Raw genomic sequence first — 23,678 nt, 5'->3', positions numbered from 1 at the left:
TGAGTTTTGCTCACTGAAAACACAAATGCTCTCCTCTTTGACTGGCCAGCTCTTATTCATCTTTTAAGATTTGTGTTATTATCCAGGAAGCCATGCTCCTCAGAGATATTTTATAACTTTGAGTGAAGCTGTATATTCAGAAAAATAACTCACCTGTGCATGGCAATATATCCATTCTATATGTTGCTTTCCCACGTATTATCTCATTCAACCTTCGTTTCTATACTGCAAGAGAGACCTTATTATTATCATCATCCTATAGGGGAGAAAATGAGGATCAAGAAGTCTCAGTGACTTGCCCAAGATTACCCTATCAGAAAATGGCAGAGAGCATTCTCACTTCAAAGCCAAGGCCTGACAATATAGTGGGTATGCGAGCTATCAGAATCAAAGTATTTAAAGAGCTTCTTGTAAAACCAATCATCTAAGTGCTTCTCCCTCTTGTCTGTTTCTCTGTGTGTCTCTTTCTCTAACATCATCGCTGCCAGCATCATAGCGTGTGCCTCTTGGATGGGCCTCTAGTGACTGAGAAGGACAGAGAGACTAGGGTGGAATAAAACTCATTTGTACCCTGTGCACACGTCTCTTCTCACAACTGCTGCTGTTCCCAATTTTCTGCTTGGCTGAATTTTTTAAAGAGTGTTAACTGTGTTTTTCCTGTTGCTAAATGCAAAACAAACAAAAAGCACAGTCACGTGTGTGTACACATGCTAGTATATTTCTTTTTGAAGCAAATATTTGTAATAACGAGCTGGAAAGGATGAAGCTTGACTTTAAAAAAAATTCTTTTACATTGTTTACCATATTTTAAAAGTAGAAAGTGACTAAAGGAAAATTCTCCAACTTCAGTTGGAAACAATGAGCTCAATAAAAACTTGTGCTGTTGTGAGACTTCATCTTCACTAGCTGCCCCAGGCTCTTGACTTGTGTGGTGTTCATTTGGAATAGTGAGTGAGGGTAAGACTGTCCCTGGCCTGCTGATGGTCCATCCTCTCCTCCTGTTGCCCCACTCCCATCTCCAGGGGCTGCCGAACCTGGACAGTGTATGAGGAAGCAGCCTCAGAAAACTACTTGAACAAAAATACTGGTGGTATGATGGGTTTGGCCCTCCCAGAGTAATTAGAATTCCAAAGGAGAATCCATCCTATCCCCAGGTTAATTATTCTGTAAGTGTAGAACTTTTGGATCTATATCACTTTTCTTGGCGTCTTTCAAGTTGCATCATTTGTAAGGACATTTTCTTTTCCTTTTATAAGTGGACGGTAGTCAGCCATCCTAACTACCAGGGGGAAAGAAGTGATGCTAAGCTGAAAAGGAGGCCCTAATACATATGTGTGTTAAATGGAATAAGCGATCATTTTCCATCATTTAAACAGCTGCACAGACCTAATGAAAAGCATTCTATTTCAAACAGTTATACTTTTAAGTATTGCTTTCTGCCCCCTACGCTTCACTCTTCTTTTACTCCTTTCAAGATAAATAGGCCCTTTTTCCCTGGCTATTAGAAGATTTCCTTGTGAAAGGCATAGATTGTATGTGAGAAGCACATCCATTCATATCCAGTCGAGGTAGTCAATACTGCCCGGTCTGCCAGGCAAAGGGGAACCGGATCCACGTGCCCATGTCTATCTGCATCTGCCCGCTTGGCATGGCTGTGTGCCCACCAACCTCAGTGCACCATACTGGCTCTGTTCTCCCAGCAAAAAGGACACAGTGTGTTTCTCAGGCAGCATTTCTGTTTGCTTCCTGACAGCTTGAGTGCTGCAGAGAATGGCTTTGAAGTCTGCCAGACCACACTAGTTACTAACTCTGCTGCTTGGTCAAATTGCCCTCAGAGCCTCTGTTTACTTATGTAAACTGGGGTGGGGGGGGTATGCCAGTGTGTACCATGGGGATTCGTGAAATGCGGTCTGTGAAGTGCCTGGCACATTCACACCCAGCACAGTATGGAAAAGTAGTTGCTACCAGGCCCTAGAGAAAGGTTTGTTGGGCTAAAAAGCTGAATTTAATACACTAACAAACTGTCTTTTGCAGAGTTGAAGTCACTTCCTCCTCAAAAGGCTTAAAGGACCCCTTCAACTTTATTTTCAAGGCCCTCCATGATCTAGAGCAAACCCCTCCATTTTCCCTTATAAACCATGCTTTGCATGCACTCCATCATTTTGAGCCACGTTACACATGCCCTAAACTTGTTATATAATGTCCCATTTCTATGCTTTTCTTCTAGTTTCCTCCAGCCTTGAATGTAAGACTCCCTAATCTTTACTTATTGTAAATGCTGACCTACAAGGCCACCTCAGGTGGTGCGTCTTCCATTAGACTTCCCCTACAGCTCTGTCAGAATTAATCTCTCTCTACTCTTATCCCGCTATTCAAAATTTATCACATTCTGTCTTGTGTTAGCTGTGTTTTTCTCTGTCTTGTGTTAGCTGTGTTTTTCTGTCTTCCTCATTGGATTAAAAGCTTATTAAAGGCGAGAACCTTTTTTTTTTTTTTCCAACGTTTATTTATTTTTTTGGGACAGAGAGAGACAGAGCATGAACGGGGGAGGGGCAGAGAGAGAGGGAGACACAGAATCGGAAACAGGCTCCAGGCTCCGAGCCATCAGCCCAGAGCCCAACGCGGGGCTCGAACTCACTGACCCCGAGATCGTGACCTGGCTGAAGTCGGAGGCTTAACCGACTGCACCACCCAGGCGCCCTGAGAACCTTTTCAACAAATGTTGTTGAGCACTCCTGTGTGCCAGGGACTACAGAAGTAAATATGCACTAGTCAGTGCCCAGAAGCAGCTTGGATCCAGGAGGGTCCATATATACACCATATATACACCATTTCTTCATTTAACAAGTATTTATTGAACACATTCTGCCTGCTAAGCTCTGTGCTAGGGACTAGGTATGGGATGAAGAACAAAATGGTGTCTGCTCTGGTGCTAGGGGAAACAGTCATCAAATAATTAAGCAAACAAATAACTCTGTAATGACACCTTGCGATATGTGCTATGAAACCTATTGCAGAGCCACATCCATAAGTATTTTCTAAGCTGCCTTCTCTTCCCTACTCTCATCTCACCTTGATTTTCAAAAGTCATTCATGATGCTTCTTACGTGGCAGTTCACACCCATACTAATCTCCTTATCAAATGGTTGCTTGACTGCACCCTAAATTCTCTTCCGAACACATTCTCATTTTATTCAGTATGAGAATTTTTCAAATATTTAAGTTACAGTTCCCTTTTGCTTAATAATTCCATCTTTAAGTCATTTTTCTCCTCTCATCTTTTACTATAAGAAGTCAGAAGAAACCAAGTCACTTCTTCAACACTTCACTTAGAAGTCTCCTCAGTGAGGGGTACCTGGGTGGTTCAGTTGGTTAAGCCTCCTCCTCTTGGTCTCAGCTCAGGTAGAGATTTCATGGTTCATAAGTTCAAAGCCTGCAACGTGCTCTGTACTGACAGTGTGGAGCCTGCTTGGGATTGTCTCTGTCTTCCTCTCTCTCTGCCCCTTCCCTGCTCACTCTCTGTGTTTCTCTCTCAAAGTAAATAAACTTAAGGAAATTAAAAAAAAATTAATCTCCTCAGCAAAACACCTAATTTCATCACTGGCCAAGTTTTCTCCGTTGTCCAGTAACATATTCCTTACTTCCATCTCAGACCTCATCAGAACGGCCTTTACCATCTGTATTTCTATCAACATTCTGTTATGTGATTATTTATTTATTTTCTAAGGTGGAAACCTTCTTTACAGCTCTTCTTTCCTTTCTGTGCCCCCACCATAATTGTTTATAAAAACCCTTTAATGATAATTTCAGCTTCATCTAGCATGCACTTAAAACCCCAGCCCCGAACTTATAACCTAGTTTCAGAGCTGCTTCCACCGTTTTAGGTATGTGTTGTAGCAGCACCCCATTTCTTGGTATGAATTGCTGCCTTAGTCACTTCAGGCTGCTGTCACAAAATGCCATAAGCTGAGTGACTTATCAACAACTGAAACTTCTTTCTCATTGTACTGGAGGCTGGGAAATACAAGGTAGAGGTGCCAACCAATTCGGTTTCTGATGAGAACCTTCTTCCTAGTTGCACACTGCTGACTTCTTGGTGTGTGTGCCCATATGGCAGGAGAATGAACTGCCCTCTGGCCTCTCCTTTTGAGGACCCTAATCCTACCAAAAAGTCTCCACCTTCATGACCTGATCACCTCCCAAAGGCTATCCCTCCAAATACTATCACATAGGGAATAGGTTTAACATATAAATCTTGGGGGGACACTCACATTAAGTCTATAATAGCATTTGTCTATTGACTCTTCTTCTGAACCTTGTAAGGACATTTACTTGCTTTTGTATGGATTCAGAGGCTTTTTTTGTTTGTTTTTATTTTGTTTTTAAGTTTACCTATTCATTTTCAGAGAGAAAGAGAGAGGGCAGGAGAGGGGCAGGGAGAGAAAGAGAAAGAGAATGCCAATCAGGCTCTTCCCTGTCAGCAACAGGGATGGATCTCACAAAACATTCACGAAACCTGGAGATCAGGACTTGAGCCAAAGCCAAGTGTTGTAGGCTTAACCGACTGAACCACCCAGGCACCCCAGGATTCAGAGTTTTCTATGTAGGCAGTACCCCCACTGGATCCTAGCTGCGTCTGGGGATTGACTGGTACATACTTACTTCTGTAGTCCCTGACACACAGGAGGTGCTCAACAACAATTGTTGAAAAGATGAATTTGTGTCACATCATGGCAATGATATACATACCACTGGTGTTAGAAACATCGATTGTTCAATTTGTCTTACCTTAAAAGAAAACGTCAGGATTTAAATTCTTCCTTATAGTCCTGACATGGTAATTATTCAGTAACATTCTGAGTTAGGGCAGATATTTTTATATTTCACATATAAAGGTTGAATTTGTGCTGCTGGTGAGTTATGGGGCTAGTACTGCAATCTGGTCAGGGCTGTTATCTCTTTATCACTCTTCTCCATAATAAAACCTAGGCCTGTCTCCAGTAGACATCATTCCTTTGTTCTGAAGTACCTGGCAAGAATTACAGTCAGAAGCCCAGAAATCCTAAAAGTAAAGAAGGGGATCCATTTTGGATAAGAAAGGATCCCAAATATTATCTGGCCTTATTATATTCTAGATTTCTCCCTTCCTATTACTTAAGAGATCACATTATGCTTTTCTTGGGAGAGAAATTGTGTTTAACACTGATCCAGGTGACTGGCTTGATTCTGAATCATTTTGCCCTTGTAAGGATTAGGGAATAGAACAAAAGATCAAAGTTCCAGGAAGGACTGAAAATCACACAGTATTTGTCCTTCTGAGACTGCCTACAGGGCCATTATTACAGTAATTCAGTAGCATTATTACCGCAGAATAGAGAGAGGATGCTAAATCAATATGTATTTAGTAATTGTTTTTATTAAGACCTGATAAAACCTCCTCCACTTTTTTTTAATAATGAGACTTTTAAAAAAATGTTTATTTTTGAGAGAGAGAGAGAGAGAGAGATTGAGAGACAGAGAACAAGCAGGGGAGGGGCAGAGAGAGAAGACATAGAATCCAAAGCAGGCTCCAGGCTCTGAGCTGTCAGCACAGAGTCCAATGCAGGGCTCAAACTCATGAACCATGAGATCATGAGCTGAGCCTAAGTCAGACACTTAACTGACTGAGCCACCCAGAAGCCCCAAAACCTCCTTCACTTCTATTTAGACATCATCTCATCATGCAACTTTATGCCACACACACAGCTTTCCAAATTCAATGCTGAATTAGTTATATTTTGATAGTGTTTCAAGTGAATTTATTGTCTGGTATATAGAAAAAATTACCAATATGTAGTTTTTATCTGACCAAATGTTTTACTTAGGGGAGAATAGTTGCAACACTAAAATATTTTGGATTTTTGAGACTGAGTCAGGAGTTAGAAAAAAGAAAATTTCCAAAGCTTTTTGAAACTTTCTTCTTTCTTTTCATTTTCTTTCACCATAGGGAATAATATGTGGCTGGCATCACAATAAATCTTATTGGCAGAAAGTGCTAGAAAGGGAAGGATTACTGATGGTTGGAATGTCTGGCAAAGGTGTCAGAAAGATGGTGGGATCTATACAGTATCCCAGAAGGCAGTGGCATTTGCATAGGTGGGGAAGACAGAGAAGGGAAGGGACTCAAGCAAGGGTCTAAGTAAAAGCTTTGTATGGGGAGCACATGTGCATGAGGGGGATCATATGGAAGAGCTGTAGGAGAACAGTCTGGAAAAAGAGGGAAGGTACAGGCAAACCAGTGGTTGAGGTTATCTTTATGTTGGAGACTGGTGACCACAGGTCATGGGCATGAGAGAGTTGGGGTCTTAGAAGACCAATGTAGCAGCAGCTCATAAAATCAGTTGAATGGGGATGCAGTGAGCACTGAAAGGATTCAGAGTGGGCTGGAATGAGGACAAGGATGCACTGAGAGACACTTAGCCCCTGTTTGGAGTTAGGACAAAAAGGACTTGAGTGCTAATTTTGCCTCTTGTTAATGACTTAGGCAAGGTGCTTCATCTCTCTGGGCCTCAGCTTCTTCATCCTATGGCCTTTTGAGGACTAAACCGGATAGTAAATGGGAAGCTCTTGGCACATGGTGGCACTAGATAAAATTGCAGTTCTTACAAGTTCAGTAGAAATCGGTCATTTGCTCTAATTAGTTATAAAAAGTGCACTTAGAAGTAATCCCTATTCATCTAATCAAGCTTTTTTGAAGGTTACTTCTGGTAAACTCACAACACCATGAGGATGGTTTCACTGAGGAACAATCTGGAACAATTAGGGATTAAGTGAAGGAGGAATAGCCTCTGGCTCTGACTTGGGTCTCAGAACACAAACCACCTCAAACCTCACCCCCCACACCACAAACTGTCCCTATCCCACCCCACCCCCACCCCCTTTTTAAGTGGAGCCTGCCCCTGGCCTGGTCCAAAGCCTCCCACCTTTGACTGTCCAGTGCTTCCACAGTGGAAAGTCTGCAGAAACCTTGAACTAGAGGACAGCCATCTGGGCATGACACAGAGTAGAGCGTCTAAATTCCTCGTGCCCATCACTCTGGTCTGTTTAAGAACTTTTTCCATTTACTTCAAAAGTAGTCGTCTTATGTGATCAGATGCTGGGATAGGCACATATCAACTGAAAACACAAAGAATCAGTCAAAACACACCCATGTGTGTGTGGGGTCAGGGTGGCAGGCAGCAAAGGAAATAGAAACAGGATGGAAATGGAAAAACTCCATCTGGTTCTTCCAAAAATAATCATCACAAGGGAGAATATCTGACATGGTGTCAATTCCTGAAGGAATGAGCTGAGCTTGCTTTTTGGGGAGAGGCAAAAAATGGTCACAGGGGAGTAAGTCTGAAGAAAGTAAGAGGTGGTGGAGTTGAGGGGAACATGTGACCCTGGTGCTTGGAGAGGATGTAAGAAAAGTTTTCTTTCTTTTTTTTTCCTCTCCAAATCTCAAGTGTTTGTCTATTAAACAGAAGATAAAGTTGGTCCCTAAATAGATGCATTCATAAGTAGTGTGGCATCATGGAAAGAGCATAGACGTTGGAGCCTGAAAGACCTGAATCTGCATTCACTTAATTGCTATGTCACTTTGGGAAAATAATTTCTGCAGTCTTTAGTATCTGTGTCTTTGAGACAGAGACTCTAATAAAAATCTTTCTATGAGGGTTAGAAGTGATACATATAAAGTGCCCACAGCAGTGTCAGGCATATAGTAGACATTCAGTAAATGACAACTGTCATCATCACCACTACCATGTGCACTATTATATAAATCTCCTTATAATAAGGGAGGAAACTAAGCCACACTGTGAGGTGTATTTCTAACCCATAGACAGAATATCCTGAAGAATCTTGAAGCCTTATTTGAAACAGCATGAATAGGAATGCTCAGTGATTACTATTGGCATTGCTCTGACTCTCCTAGGTTATATCATTCAGTTCAGTCCCATGTCTCTGCCCTTTCATGTCTGCAAGCTCTTCCTCAGTCCCATGCCTCACCCCAACTTTGCCATGTTTCGCATTTTTTCTTGACTCAAGAATGCATTTTCGAAACACATCCTTATAGCAGGAAGAGGCAATTGTTACTACCTTTTTGCCTTCCTATCAGGCTGTAGATGGCCACTAGGTCACAACCAGATTAGACACAGTGATTCGAGAAGTCTCCCAGTTTAATTGCCAAGGACTGACTACCGTGAGCTCCACCTTTTGAGAGAATGATTGTTGAGAGGCACGTTGTGACTCCTTTGACTCTGAATAGAATATTTCCATGAATCCTTGGGATTCCCTGGAACATGCACTTCTAACACTTGTTCTCTGGAATCACCACTCTTGGGAGAATTACTTATCTTAGACTCAGAAAACAAATCTTGATTGATCATTTTGTACAATCTTGAATCATTTAAGCTCTTAAAAACACTAGGGAAACAACTTTAGAGAGCCTCCCTCAGCAGTAAATGTAACACATGAGTGGTGAGTAGATCTTTCCTAGGAATCCAAGCTTTGGAAATAGGAAGTACAGACAGGCTGAACAAGCTGTGTTAATTGGGTCCACCCATCCCAGTGGGGGGAAAGAGCCAGATCTGGGTGAAAATCTCAAGTTAATGCCCTTCCAAACTCTGTTGCTCTAAGCAAGTTACTTCATCTCCTTTATTCTCTTTCTGAATTTCTAAAAGGAGAATCCTGCTGCCTACTTCCTAAGGTTGTCATAAGATTTAAGTTAGGGGTGCCTGGGTGTCTCAGTCAGTTAAGTGTCTGACTTCGACTCAGGTCATGATCTCGCGGTTTGCAAGTTCAAGCCCCATGTCTGGCTCTGTGCTGACAGCTCAGAGCTTGGAGCCTGCTTAGTATTGTGTGTCTCCCCTGCTCACACCTCTCTCTCTCTCTCTCTCTCTCTCTCTCTCAAAAATAAGGAAACATTAAAAAAAACGTGTAATGAGAGAAATGAGTGCTTTGATATCCCTTCCCAGTGCCCACTCCCCACTCCACCCTTGATAAGATTTTAAAATATTTTTTTCTCTCTAAAAATAATGAGAAGAAATCACTAGCAGAAATAAAGTACAATTAAAATTATCTGTTGTTTGCAATCACACTTTACGAATCTTGAAGGTCAGTGGTGGTGGGAATCAACCTAGAATCCTTTCAAGACAAAGAAATCTCGAGTCTTCAGAGAAATCAGAGACAATGATTTAATTTAGTTATTACTAATATTATTATAACAAAATCCATTCTGACTTAATGACCTAATATGGGGGTGCCTGTGTGGCTCAGTCAGGTAAGCACCTGACCCTTGATTTCAGCTCAGGTCATAATCTCATGGTTCATGGGATTGAGTTTTGTGTCGGTCTCTGTGCTGACAGTGTGGAGCCTGTTTGGGATTCTCTTTCTCCCTCTTCTCTGCTCCTCCCCAGCTCATGCTCTCTATCTCTCTCAAAATAAATAAATAAACTTTAAAAAACCTAATATATATTAATTTTGTGCTTACAAAGTATTCTTCCATACATTATGCCATTTGACCCTCAAAACAATTCTCTAAGACAGGAAGCTCAGAAATTTATCTTGCTCAGGTAAATGCACTGAGGTTCAGAAACTTGCCATGAGTCACAGCTAAGTGATCACAGCAGGACTCAAGCACATGTGTCCAGACCCCAAATTCACTGCTGACTCTTCTGTCATCCCACTTAATTCCTTAGCTGTTAGCCCCATCACATGAGAAACATGAAAACATGCGTGTGATTGCCCACACATTTATATAAATATAAATATATATATATATATATATATATATATATATATATATATATTTCATGCCATAGCTCACATCGTTCCACTGGGCCAACCAGTTTTTTCTAGGACTCAATAGTATGTGGATATAAATTGTAAGAGTTGCTAACATTTATTTTTTTTATTTTTTTTTTTATTATTTTTTTTTTCTCAACGTTTATTTATTTTTGGGACAGAGAGAGACAGAGCACGAACGGGGGAGGGGCAGAGAGAGAGGGAGACACAGAATCGGAAACAGGCTCCAGGCTCTGAGCCATCAGCCCAGAGCCCGACGCGGGGCTCGAACTCACGGACCGCGAGATCGTGACCTGGCTGAAGTCGGACGCTTAACCGACTGCGCCACCCAGGCGCCCCAAGAGTTGCTAACATTTATTAAGAAACCGTTATGTGTCAGCTGCTATGCTAAGTAAGCCCTTTATATACACTTCCACCTAATCCTCTCAATAACTCTATAAAGTAGATATTGTTACTTCATCTTAGAGAAGAAGAAACTAATTATCAGAGAGGTCAAGAAACTTGTTCAAGATCACACAGTCCCACAATGGATTCAGAGAAATGTCTGTCTGGCAAAATACACACTTTCAATCTCAGTGCTATTTACATCATAGCAAAAACCCATGTTTCTCGGGCACTTGCCACAACCTCTCATACAGAACTCCAGCCCTCCCTGAAGGTGCCCCTCAAATATTTAAGAGTGTCCTAAGGAGATGCCTTACATGTGTCCTCCAGGTAAATTCTATCAGTCCTTCTGTCAACTCTTTCTCTTCTATTCTAAGCCTACACAACCTAGAAATGAAATATTTGTCAGTAATCACTTCTGTGGTAGGCTCACAAATAACAGGTTAGAAGAGAGAAGTGTCCTGAACACACCACCACTACCACCATAGTTTTTTGGTTTGTACATCGTTTTATTTGGAGGTTGAAGTTGAAGTGAAACTTCTCATCTCTTTAAAACCCTGGCTGATCTGGCAGTTGTGGTAAAGAGGCATCTGGCAATTATTTCACTTCCTTGAAGCTCACATTCCTCAACTGCAAAATGGAGACAATGCCAGCTCCTCACCCTTGATTTCAGCTCGGATTGTGTTTTGCCTTAAATAACATTAAGTCTGTAAAGCACCTAGCATAATGCTTGGCACCTGGAGAAGCAAAAACAAAAAGATGGTTCTTCTCACCCAAATCCCTGTTCTGTACAAAGATAGCTCCTTGCCTTATTAGCAGTTAATCCATTAACAAACTAGTATGTGTTAAGTGATTAGTGTTCACACAAGTACTTTTTATAGGAGAGTGGGAAAATTACATAAGAGGACTAAACATCAATCAACACAGGATTTTTATTGAAAAATAGTGTGATCAGATCAACATATCATTATTTCAATGGAGGGGTCTAAGACTTGGACATAACATTGTTTTGCCAAAGTTTTCTCTGTAATGATGTGTGTTATAAAGGGATTATACTGTCCTATTCCTAGACTAGACAGCTCTGGGCACATTTCTGAGCAAATGTACACTGAGTCCTTTGTCAGTTGTCTGGAAATGTGGACAGAGTTACCATAACCTTGGGTGTAATGGCTGTGTGAATATATTTAAAATAAAAATAAACAGAGGGCCCCAACCACCCATCCTGAGAACTTCTAAAGACACCCTGGCCAGGAGTGGTCAGCCAAGGCCATGGCCCTGCAGTAACCCAGCAGTGCTTCCCATGTAAGGTAATGGCCACGAGTTGGGGGGAGAGAGATAGGTCAGGCTCATGTGCGGCCAAAGCAGCCAACTTTTTAGGTTATGTGCTCAGTTTGTCTCAGAGCATAATTTCCTGGTTCCCTTTCAGTCAAGTTCAAATTAAAAGGAAAGACCTTTTCCACCTCCTACTCACTTCTCTCCTCAGGAACAAGGCCATGGGACTCAAAATGTTCTTTTCCGTTGTGAGAGATATTGAGCCTATAGTAACACCCTGAAAGTGGACTACTCAGTGAATTTTCAGGTGAATTGCTTTCGTTTTCACAAAAGGCTGAAGTATTTTTTTAAAACAAAGCAAAGCCCTCTCCCGTCTGGTTTGTCATCTGCATAACTTCTCTTATTTCATCTTTCTGTCTCTCTCTCTCTCTCTCTCTTTTTTTTTTTTTCCCTTATCCCTTTTTCATCTTTATCTCTTTATTTCTATTTATTTGGGTGTGTGTGTGTGTGTGTGTGTGTGTGTGTGTGTGTGTGATACCATGTATTTTGATGTGGGACTATGGGACTAACACTGGGAACTCCTAAATAACCATAGGGTTTAAAGAGGAAATTCATTAAAACATTAAAGTTGTTTACAACTGTGCATTATCAATGCAAGCAAGGTGGATTAAAAGTACATTTTGGAATGTCCTGGAAGCTTCATCTACAAATCACACAGTGTCTCACAAGTCAGACACCAAAGAACAAGTGTAGCTAATATAGAATTTAGGATTAAACAATGAAACAAATAACTTTAATATTTTGATTTCAAATATGGGAAGGGGACATTTAATTAAGAAAAAGAAATTCAAAAAAAAAAAAAAAAAGAAAGGAAAGAAAAAGAAATCCCATCAGACTCACCAACATGGGAGTGCTGACTGTTGACTGTGTTGACTGTCCCCTCCCACCTCTCATTACTAGAGTGTTCTCCAGTCTGTCTGGTTTTGTGATTCTGTAAAGTGAGTGCTGAGTCCACTCTCACAGCAACATTATCCCCTGCTCCTTGAAGACTGCCCCTGGGTCCTGAAGATGTGTCATTTGCTTCCTCAGGCTGTCATTGGAACCATGGGGCCAAGTCATGTCTGCCCACAGCTGCTGGCATTTGCATCCCTGGGCACTGAGGTCTGAAACTCGACCCTGGCAAGGGCCCTACCCCTTGGAGGAAATGGCTGAACAGCCCGAGCAACAGCAGATGAAAACTTCCTTCCTCTTCATCCAGCTGCAGGCCCCCCCTGCCCGAGCTCACCCCTCCCAGTCTCCAGCTACTGCAGCCTGGACAGCAGCCCCAGGGGGCCCAGAGGAGGGACACATTTTCCCAAGTCCCAGGACTGGCTTCTTGGCAGGCCAGGACCTCAGGCGCACACAGGGCTTGGCTGCTCCTCCCTCCCGCCTGCTGCAGAAGGGGGGCTCTGGGACAGAGGAACCAGCTGCTTTCAGTTGCTCTGCTCTGAAGGAGGAGGAGAGAGAGGAAAAATCCCAGGATCTGGATGTAAGAAGAGGTGGTGTCTGCAGAACCCCACGTCACAGGCCTTCCCCGGCCCCCGCCTCCAGGAAATTTGGACGACTACAGCCCCTGTCATGCAGACTTCGTAGCCCAGCTCCCGTTATGAGCAATGAAAGCAACAATCCCTCCATGGGCTGGGAGCACTGGCCAGTCATCACTGCCCCCCAGGACCTGTGGAGCAAGGACCCTTCGTCTTGGGATGCCTTGGGATGTTCAATGCCACAGGCCATCCTGGCTCACGCTACTGACAGGGGTGAAAGTGCTATGCTGAGGAGAGGTGTTGCTACCTGCCAGATTCTTCCCAAGAGCTGTGAAGAGGGCACCAGCACCACTGTGCAAGCTAGGAGAGCAAGGCTCTACAGATACTGTCCGCCCATTCAGACCAGCAAGAGCTACCCGGCCCTGCCTGCCGCTCTGCCTCTCAAGGTAAGAAAGCCCATGTGGCTGAATCCCCAGACCCCAGCTGTTCCCAGAAGAGAGAATAGAGAATGGGGACAGAGGTGCCCACTAGAGCTCCCAGTCACTCACACTTGCATGTCCCCTGCACTGTCGATGGGGTAAACCTCAGTAGCAGAGGTACTCATCAGCCACAGTCCCCCTGCCTTGGGCCTAGATCTTTCCTCTCTGCTCTGCCACCTTTCCCAGCCATTAACAACATTTTGTTTGGAAAGAGAGGATGAATAACTGTTTCCCAGATTTCTGACAAAGATAGGAGAAGACAAGTCAGGCAAGGAAGTACATACTTTTAGGGGAAGACCAGAGGGAAGGATAAAGGAGGTACATAGACTTTTATTGAGCCCTATGATGTGTCAGCCATTATGCTAGATGTTTTTCTATATCCCATTTGTCCTCATAACCACCCTGAAAAATAGAAGCTCATACCCCCATTTCAGATGGGGGGAGCTGAGAAGTGGCTAGGCAAAAATCCTCCCCCTTCCAAAAAGAAAAAGTACAGAAGCAAAACCTATTCTCCAGAATGGGCTCTGGGCACTTTAAGGAGGTTTCAGTGAATTTTGTGGAGGTTTTCAGAACCGAAGTGCAGCCTTGGAACTCAGCCACACCTTCTAAAGCCCACATCTACCTCCCATCACCCCCCCCACCCCACCCCAAGAAGCTATATAGCCCTGAGCATTGACCTCCCAGCTTCCATTTCCCAGTAGGAATGGAAGAGATAAATCTGTGTGGTCTTCAAGGGTCTCTTCCAGCTTTTATGGGCTCTGTCTCCAATCATGGCCATGCTGGCTCATTGTTATTAGCATCTTATTCTCTGCATCTCTGACCCAACCTCCTCATTGTGATGGTGTTCCCTCCACCCAGTTCAGGTATACAGATCACAGAATGGATGGAGAAAATAAAACAGTATGCTTTTATTTTCCCTTTATTAACAGTTTAGACAATTTGCTATACTTTGCACATAATATAGGTGACAGGGGTGAGGGTGAGGAAAAGCGTGTGTGTTGGGGTTGGTGGGATCAGGGAGAAGAATGGGGACTTTTCTGGGGTATGGGAAGGTAGACATGGAGGGGACTCTCAGGGACCTCACAGAAGAAATGAATGAAATTCCCATCAGAAAATTGGTCTTCCATGGACTTGGAAATGATGAGGCTTCTAGATTCTGTGGTTCTCTCCTACATGCTTCTATACAACATCCTTCCATGCTCTTTCCCCTTTTAACAGGGAGCCTGTATAGTCACAGTTAAGAATCAGGGAGAAAGGATGAGCCTAAGTTCTATTCAGAGGGGAACTTTTGGAAGAAAAGAGATGCTAGCATGTTCCATTAAGAAATAGTTTACATTCTTTCCTGGTTCTTGTATCACTCATTTCCTACAGGGATTTAGGAGGAATGACATACCCATGCGTCAGAGCCCTGTCTCTTTATGTGTGGTCACACAGTAGTTGTTTATGTACTTTGATGCTGGTTTGATAACTTGAAAACTCTATCTTTTCCTATTCTCCCCTCCCACCTTCCGGGTATAAACCAAAGCCTCAGAGCCATTTCTCTAGGAAGAAGTACCTTGGGAGTTGATCCAAGTGGGTATATTTCTCCCTTGTCTGCTTCATGTAGCAACTTTTGTGAATGGGCTCCCAGACATCTGTCCCATCTAAACTAAGCGTTACAAGATTCTGGGCTAAAAACTTAGATTTGTATACTAAAGTGTTGGGCCAGTAAAAGGGACCCTCAGTAGTCTTGTCTTGAGAGAAGAAGAGAGGCAAATCAGTGAGACACCTGGGTAGGACCAGGGAGTACATGGTCCGTGAAGGGTGTCCATCTAGGGTAGGACTCGAGGTGGTTAGGAAGCAGGGCTACAAAAACTTATCCTTGAGTTTGCTGGTCTAACATGATTCCCTCCATAACAGGAAAGATGGGAGTTGTGAAATTAGCACCCTCAGACCACAAGTCCTTTAAATGCTTTATGGCTATTATTAGCCAGGTGATCCCTGCCTGGTCTTCTGTGTTAGAGAAAGGAGTACAATTAACAGAGAGAGGTTTTTCCATCTTCCCAGTCCTGAATAGATTAAGGTGTCTGGATTTGATAAATTAGTGTATAAGAATTCCCTAGTCATCTCATGCTTTGGAATTTAGCTGTAGAAGTCACTATAAAATGGCAGCAGCCTGATTAAAAATGTCTTCTTGTCACCTATGAATGGAAAGCCCTTGAATGTACTGTAGTGGAAACTTTCACCTGATGTACTCATGAAAAAATGTGATCGATTATATTTATTAAAGTGAAATTTTGGTTATATGGAAGCAAAATTCTACACACTACACACTACATGTACACACTACATGTGTTTCATAGGCTTGAGGTCCTTGTATCAACTTTCCAAGCAGATAAATCTGGATCTTAAGTGTAAAGTCTCTTCTTCACAATGCCCCAGATGCCTAAATATATTGCCTCACAGTTGAAACAAATGGACTCCAATATGAAAATTATTGACTTACATCCTTCCAAGTATCATAGGGAGTGAGTGCGGCAAATCAAATCAACTGATTTTTAATTTATAGTAAAAACAACTATAGCACTTTATGGCCAATATAGGGCTTCCAAAGCACTATTTCCTCTTATTAAAACATCAAAACTCCATGAGGATATACATTATTGTCATCTCCACTTCATGGATAAGGAGACAAGATGCTTGTAGATGGTCAGCAACTTGCTGGATCCCATGACTAGGACATGGCAGCTCAGGACAGAACTCTAATTATCCAATTGGAGGCCAGAGCCCTTTTAGCCTTCTTTCAGTGTCTTCTGAGAGGGTGAGATTTCCTTGGAAGGCAACCCACTACTTCCTGGAAACTGGGACTCTACTCCTATTTTCTCTGGTTGAAAGGATGGGAGAAGGACCCTTGGGAATATCAGGTCTAGTGACCAGCCTTGTGTGAACAAGCACTGCTTTCTAGAAGCAATGAAGGTCTGGGTTTGGAGAACATGGTGTTCCAGCTCTGGGTAATGCCAGCTTGAGGGCTGTAACATTCCTGTGGTAAGTCCGTCAGTGTGAATCAGAAAATGTTCCATGGTCTGAGGCCACAGCTGCCCTAAGGATTTCTTGGGCCCATGTTCTGCTGCCTCTCGGTGGGAATGAAAGGAACTGTTGATGTGTGTCTTGAATCTGGGGCTAAAGATACAAAGACCATACCAAGATAAGACAGACACAACACAAAAGAGAAGGAAAAAAAAGCTTTCTCTACAATCATTTTGGAAAATTTCCAATTTTTTTTTGAAACTAGGTCTTTATATCTTACATATTTTATGTTTTGAAGTAACAATGACTTTTGGTATTTAAATCATAGTAATTAAATATACTTTAAAGATCTTCCTCCTAGTACTATTTTTACAACACCCCCCCCCCAAATTTTCATCTATAGCTTTAAATTTCCCAGAAATTTTACCTCTCTCTATTGGTCTTCCTTTTTTTCCCCCCTCCTCTCTCATCTCAAAAGCAATCACCTTTTTGAGTTTTTATCACCAGCTTTTAGGAATGTTCAAGTTTAGAAGACAGAGTGGAGAATGAGCCAGACAGATAAGGAGCCCACGGGAAGTATATGTGGGAAGGAGACAGGGATGGGTAGTTCTTCTTTAAGATAGTGAACACAAGTGCGATGTAGGTCTATTTTCTTATAGGTAGGCCCTGGCAAGCAGACTAGAAAAAATAGTTTTAACTTTCTGCATCTTGGATTGTTTTGCTTTAAAATAAGACCAATGTCTGAAATATAAGTCTGTAAGTTTTTGACAGAAAGTTTTTATTTAAAATAAATGTCACTGGCACTGGAATTTATGAGATGAAAATGAAGCTCTGGTTCTGTCAACTAGCTAGCTAACTAGCTAAGTGGCCCCTGACAACTCACTGAACAAAGTTGGTTATCACATTTGTTCTCTGAGGTCCTTCCAGTTCTGACTCTCCATGATTATGAATCTATGAATCCAGAAAGGGAATGAAAACTGTTTAATGAAATAAAAGTATTAAAACAATTTAATTTCATCTACCTCAACTTGTCTCTAAAGATTAATGGTTTTATCAAGTGACTTCTCTGCAAGAAAGACATACACATTGGGCTTGCCTCTCTCTCAAGGAGATCTGGGACTCCAGTGGGCACTGGGATGGTTATATACATGAATAGCACAGTGCCTGGCACTTCACAATTAGTTGAATGAATGAATAAATGATGGAATGAACCTCATAAAGGCTGATTAATGCTCAGTGATATGAAAGTTAGTGCCTTTTTTGAACAATAAAACAAATCCCTACCATGGAATTTTAGGGCCAGAATTCCCAGCTGTCATCCCCTAACCATTGATATTTCCTTCTCTGACCAGATTTCAGTTGAATTAAATTCCCTTCTGGAGTTGAATACTGACCCTCCCCCTCCCCCGGGTATACTTAAACCCCCTGGAAGAGGTCAATATCTTATCTGGGGTAAACACTTAAATACCCAAGCATCTATGACTTTTCTGACCTGTTGTAAGCTTAGAAACTGTTCTGCACATAAAATGGTAATCTAGGTAATTCAATCTTTACATTAATCCTTCTTGGTGAGCAATTTAGAATTTTAAAATAGAAATTAGAACAAAGAGAGAGCTTGCACAAATGCCCATATAGTAGTTTTAACAGTAATATAGATAAATGTGTGGTGGTGTCCCTTTTAAAAGATTTTGGTACTTAGGAGACAGTATTGATTGGATTGAAAAGCTTATCTTTAGTCTATTTTACATTGCATTGGTTTTGACACAGATGTCTTGATTTATTACTCCAATAAATGAAGTCTGAGATAGCAGAATGAGTTTCAATTCTTTTTTATCTTGCAATTTGCCTCAGCGTTCCCATGACAACATTTTCTCACTCTTTTTTTCTCTCCTTACTCTTTCCTTTCGCATTCAAATACAGACATCTTATGATCATTGTACAAGTGCTACCCTCATGGAACTATATACACTTCAGCATCTTGATTGGAAGTAGAAGGCAGAGAGCACAGGGGCCACTTTACAGTTGGGTGACCCTGTGACATAGAGAAAAGCAATTGGAGTGGGAGCTGGGACATAGGGGCTGTGGCCCTTTCCTTGATTCAAGTTAGCTAAGTGAGGACAAGTCTCTTCATCTGGGTCTTAATTCCTTACCTGTAATGTGAAAAGATTAGACTGCTTTCCTCCCATCTAGCTCTGTGATTCTAAGTCCTTGCCAATCCATTTGTGCCCATATTTTGGAAATTCAACCAAAACTATAGCTTTTGATGATAAATCTCTAAAAGACCATCATATTTAGAAGTTACTATGAATTGGGAAACTCCTTTATTGGTAAAATTAGATGCCTTTCTACTATCCAGAGGATAAATAAGAACTGAATGTATTTTAAAACACTTTATACGAATATATACCAAATTTTCTAATCTTGAGTGTTATTTGTTTTTACAAAATATTAGTAGTATTACTCAAATATTAGGTTTGGCCTGAGACATTTGGACAGAAGCTAAAGTTGAGGGGTTTTGACTATACAAAAAAAAAAAAAGAGTTGTGTTTTGTTATTCTCCCATATTAAAAGGAAATAAATCTGCTGAAAGGTGTTTTTAGTCTCTTGAATCAATTATTCAGCAAAGAAAATGTTGGCAATCAATTCCAACCAGAAATTAAAACCTAGAATGATGAAGAAACTTATCTTCACTTAGCTAGTTTGAATTAGTTTCAACAGATTGCCTTCGTTTAACTTTGAAAGCTTGTGCCCTTGAACAAAAGTGTTCTATTAGGATTCTTGTTCTAGTTAGGATTCTTGGTTGTGTATAACAGAAATCTTCAAAGATACTTTATCCCAAATGCAGGGTACTCATTGGAAGAAAGATACATGTGTAAGTGTAGAACCCCAGGGCAGAGGCATAGATGGTCCTCAGGACCAATTGGAATGAGAGCTCCAGAGCTTTCAGGTCTCTCTCTTTATCTCTTTTCTTTGTTGGACTCTGTTCCTCTCTTTACTCTTCTCTGAATCATTTTCTCTCTTTCTGCACATCTGCTTCCTCTACCCCCTCTTCCACAGGGAGGAATATGGCCACCCACAGTTCCCAGGTTTACATCTCCTCTCTTTAGAGACAATTTAGACCAAGACTGAAACCCCTTAGGACTGCTTCCCAGCCCCTGGGAAAAGGCTCCCTGGTCCATTGTGGGTTGGGTGTCCCCCCAGTTTACTATGGGGCAGGGGCAAGCACAGCTTACATGGTACTATCAGATCTGCTGACAGGCCAAAAATGGTGATGAATATGTATATCTTAGAAAGGAACAGTTTCTAGAAATTAATGCGATGTGGAGAGGAGGGGAGCAAATATGGACAACGAACACAATAAATGACCAAAAACACTGCCAGGGTGTTTTCAGCTAAAATTTATCAAGTGTTTGCTTTGTATAAATGTCCTGTCTGAGTCTTTTCAAATTTAAAGGAAGCCAGTTTTTACAGCCTTTGGGGAGATTTTAAAAAAAGCATCCCTGAACTAAGCAATATATTAGAATCAAACTATTGCTTGATACAGTTTATGAACAGATTTCCTTTCAGAATCTGATACTGGTTATGACATTGTAAATTTTCTCTTTCAAATATGTTTCTTTGTATATTTTTCAGAGACTATAGGGTGCTATAAGAGTTACACAAATATAAGTCCTTAGTGAAAGTGGGGTTCCATACTAAGCAGATAACCATCTTAGATTCTGCATGTGATCTCTTCCACTTTACAGCAACTCACTGGGACTCCTGACCAACAGTGTTCAAGAATTAAGAACAACAAAAATCACAAACATAAGCCACATTCCTTGAATTGGGCTATACTGATTCCTTGAACTGAACCATATGAAAGAAAAACAAAAGGTGGGCAAAAGAAAGAATGATGGTTCCATATAGTTAACATTGTTGGGCTATTGCAGGGCTGTGTTTTTAGGAAGCTCCCTTTCCCTCATTCTAAAGTAATCAGCAGTTCCGACTCCTTTTTTGGCTGCCCTTTGTGTTGTGCATATTTCCTGTGATTATATTTAGTCAATTTTAACTTTTTGGAATTTAACTTTCAATTTTCAGGATGTGTGAATTTGTATTAACCTTTAAATTACCAGGTCCAGCAGATTATGAGGGCATTATTCAAGTATTTACAATGTTTTGTCATTTGAAAATCCTACTTTATCAGCAAGAAGATTTACTTCTCTTTATTGAATTCTCAAACTGATTGTATGGTAAAGTAACAATTAAAATGTCACACCATTTATCCCATGTCATAAGCAGAAAGATCTCACAAGAGTTTGTTCATATACACTCAATCTTTTCCATAAAGGATTTCAAGTGCACTGCAGCTATAGCACAAATAATAAATAAAAATAACGGCAAAGGTAAAGGTAAATAGTAATAAATAATCAGGTCTAGGAAATTATAAATAAGGATCAAGATGAAGAAAAGATCATGTCAAAATCAGGAAAACAACAACAACCAAAAATGCCATAAAGGTCCACAGAATTGGTATTTTTGAAAGTCAGATTTGGATCTGTGCTTTCTATGTATCCAAGCTATAAGGGACATGGTTAGCTACACATTTCTCATTGTGAGAAAAGTTGGAGGAAAGGAAAGGAGAAGGGGAAAAGGAAGGAAGGAAGGAAGGAAGGAAGGAAGGAAGGAAGGAAGGAACAGAGGGAGGGAGGGAGGGAGGAAAGGAGGGAATTTCTGTAACATGTTCCACAGAAATAATTCTCTCAGAAAACCAAATATTGCTTAGCCTTTAAAATAGCAATAAAAAATAAAATTTGGGTAAAGTGTTTTCTAAGAAACACTTGATATTTACTATTTCCTTGTTTCTTTAGATGTATATACAACATAATTTTCTTGATAACTTGAGTAATTACTACAATAGTAGTATTGTTTGTTGGCAACTTTACATCAGTAAGACTATTTGCTTTTATGCATAATGCCCCTAAATATTCTGCTGTGTGAGTTCTTATTGCTGTTTAGTAATTTTTCAATTTCTTACATGTTGGCCTATTCCTTCTTGCTATTATTAATGTGCCTACATCTAATGTACTTTTAAAATCCACCACAATCCAGGAAACTAGATAACAAATGTGTTTAAATTGTAAATCAACTTTGTTAATTATGTAAAGTAAAAGTAAAAATGTTCTTTGTGAGGGGTTGAGTGGCTCATCTAGCAGGAAATCTCATGAGTTTTAATACGGACTTTTTTTCTTCTGATTTTGTGTGTTCAGACATGGTACTTCTGCTTTCTATAACTATGGTCACAATCTGGATGAATAGTTGCTAAAGAAATAGTTTCTGGACTCATTCATTCAATAAATATTTCTTGATCACTGACTATCTGGCAGGCACTATTCCAGGCACTGGGGATACAGTAATGAATAGGAAAAAGTCCTTGCTTATATATTCTGGTGGGAGCAGGAAATGAAACAAGTAAACAAGACATGAACATACAACTTCAGATTGTGACAAGTGCTTGGAAGAAAATAAAACAGAAGGAAGTGGTGAAGTAATCTGCGTAAGAATGAAGTTTAGTTTGAAAGTGAGAATTGGCCTCATGGGGAAGGTGACTGTTGAAGTAAGACTTGAATGACAGGCAGGAGCCAACCATGGAAGATCAGGGAGGGGAAGGTTCAAGGCAAGGATTAACACAAGAATCCCATGTACCTGCAGATTAATAGTGAGCATAAGTTACTAGAAAAGTCAAAGCCATAGGCAAGGATAGATCATGTAGAGCTTCATAGACTCAGATAAGAAGTTAGAATTTTATTCTAAGTACAATGGGGAGATTTTGGAGAGTTTTAAACAGGAAAGAAATGCAGAAGTTAAGGGAAGTATGGGTGCATTTATGAAGTAACTGCCCTACAGATACTCTGCAGATTAGAGAATTTAATATTCTTGCCCACTTCTAATCTTATCAAAAAATCTTTGAGGCACACAATTTAACTTCCTCTGGATGATAGGGAGCTCTAATTTTTTCCCCAAAGTCCTTTAGCTCTGAACTGTAGAGGCACGATAAATTCATGAAGTATTAAGACAGGTGGAGGAGGGGAGAATACTCGTTACTCAAGTATTTGAGATTTCCCTGAATGAAACTGCATACTAATGATAGACAATATGAGCAGGTCCTCTCAATATTTGTAATCTTGAAATGTTTGATTTTGTTTAGGATAACAATGTTTAGTATGTAAACAGAAAAACTTTCTGTCTCTTCTGTATCATTATAAAATGCATTGCACATAATAGGTGCTCCATAAATATAACCTCTAGGTTGTCTATGGCAAAGCCACCCTAAGTGACCTCCTCTTTCACTAATTCCTTCAGTTCTTCCCTCACATCCCTCCGTTCCCTGAACTTCGCATTTGTAAGGCATTACCTATGACGCATCCAGGCTGGTGACTTGTCAGGCACCAGTGGTAGTTGGCACTGTTAGAGTGGATTTTATTCAATCCAAAGTAGAATAAAATTTCAAACTATCTTTGGGTTCATAAATTTAGCATAGTGGTATATTTATGAAAATATATTTCTCTTGTGGCTTAAACTAGTGCTCTCGGGTGGGCCTGTGGCCAAGGAATTACAGTAATATTTCTCTTTGGCTCAGCTTGTTGACCTAGTTTCCTAGGTCTACTTTGCAAATAATCTTTGTGAAAAATGTCCCCTCAATAATAGTAACTATTCTCCTAAAGAGCCAGCTTTACTCCATGCCTTGAATAACCTATAAAATAAATATTTTCACCATAAATAATCATCCCTACTTTTCATGCCATTTGAGAAAGCTAATGGCAAAATTCTTTCCATTTTCATCCTCAATCTGTTTTAGTAGGTGAACTTTTTCTTACAATTCGCTACAAACTGCTCTTCCACCTTTTTATACTGTTTTGTGAACCATTTATGGCTGGCTACCTTCTGTGCATTTATTGGGTTGTCTTATTGTTTGTAGCCTCTGAAGCCCTTTGAGAAAAAAAGTATTACATAAATCCAACTAGATGGAATTATACTATTGACTACCTAAGTTACTCTAAGCATTACTAAATGAATTTTTTTAATGTTTCTGTTGGTTCTTTTTGTAAACATTAAACAGGAGGGAGATTCTTTTCCTGCTTTCTATAAGCTTTAAGTTTGAGGCAGACAAACATATATACAAAGAGGCATTTTTAGACATATGCAAGAA

At 40.7% G+C, this 23,678-nt stretch overlaps 1 protein-coding gene across 15 annotated transcripts in view; it reads left to right on the top strand.

The window, feature by feature from the left end:
* PSD3 (pleckstrin and Sec7 domain containing 3) overlaps positions 1–23,678 on the top strand; it is a 796,422-nt gene that overhangs the window by 115,645 nt on the left and 657,099 nt on the right. For all 15 annotated transcript variants that reach the window (XR_006707649.1, XM_045458150.1, XM_045458143.1 and 12 more), the window contains one exon: positions 12,571–13,450. Coding sequence is in view for 14 of the 15 variants with exons in the window: in XM_045458150.1 (XP_045314106.1) it covers positions 12,599–13,450 (852 nt within the window). In the remaining variant the exon portion in view is untranslated. The remainder of the gene's footprint in view (positions 1–12,570; positions 13,451–23,678) is intronic.

This window comes from Leopardus geoffroyi, chromosome B1, assembly GCF_018350155.1.
Source record: "Leopardus geoffroyi isolate Oge1 chromosome B1, O.geoffroyi_Oge1_pat1.0, whole genome shotgun sequence".
NCBI classification, from domain to species: domain Eukaryota; kingdom Metazoa; phylum Chordata; class Mammalia; order Carnivora; family Felidae; genus Leopardus; species Leopardus geoffroyi.
Note: the sequence above shows the minus strand (reverse complement) of the source record. Positions and strands in the feature narration are given on the sequence as shown.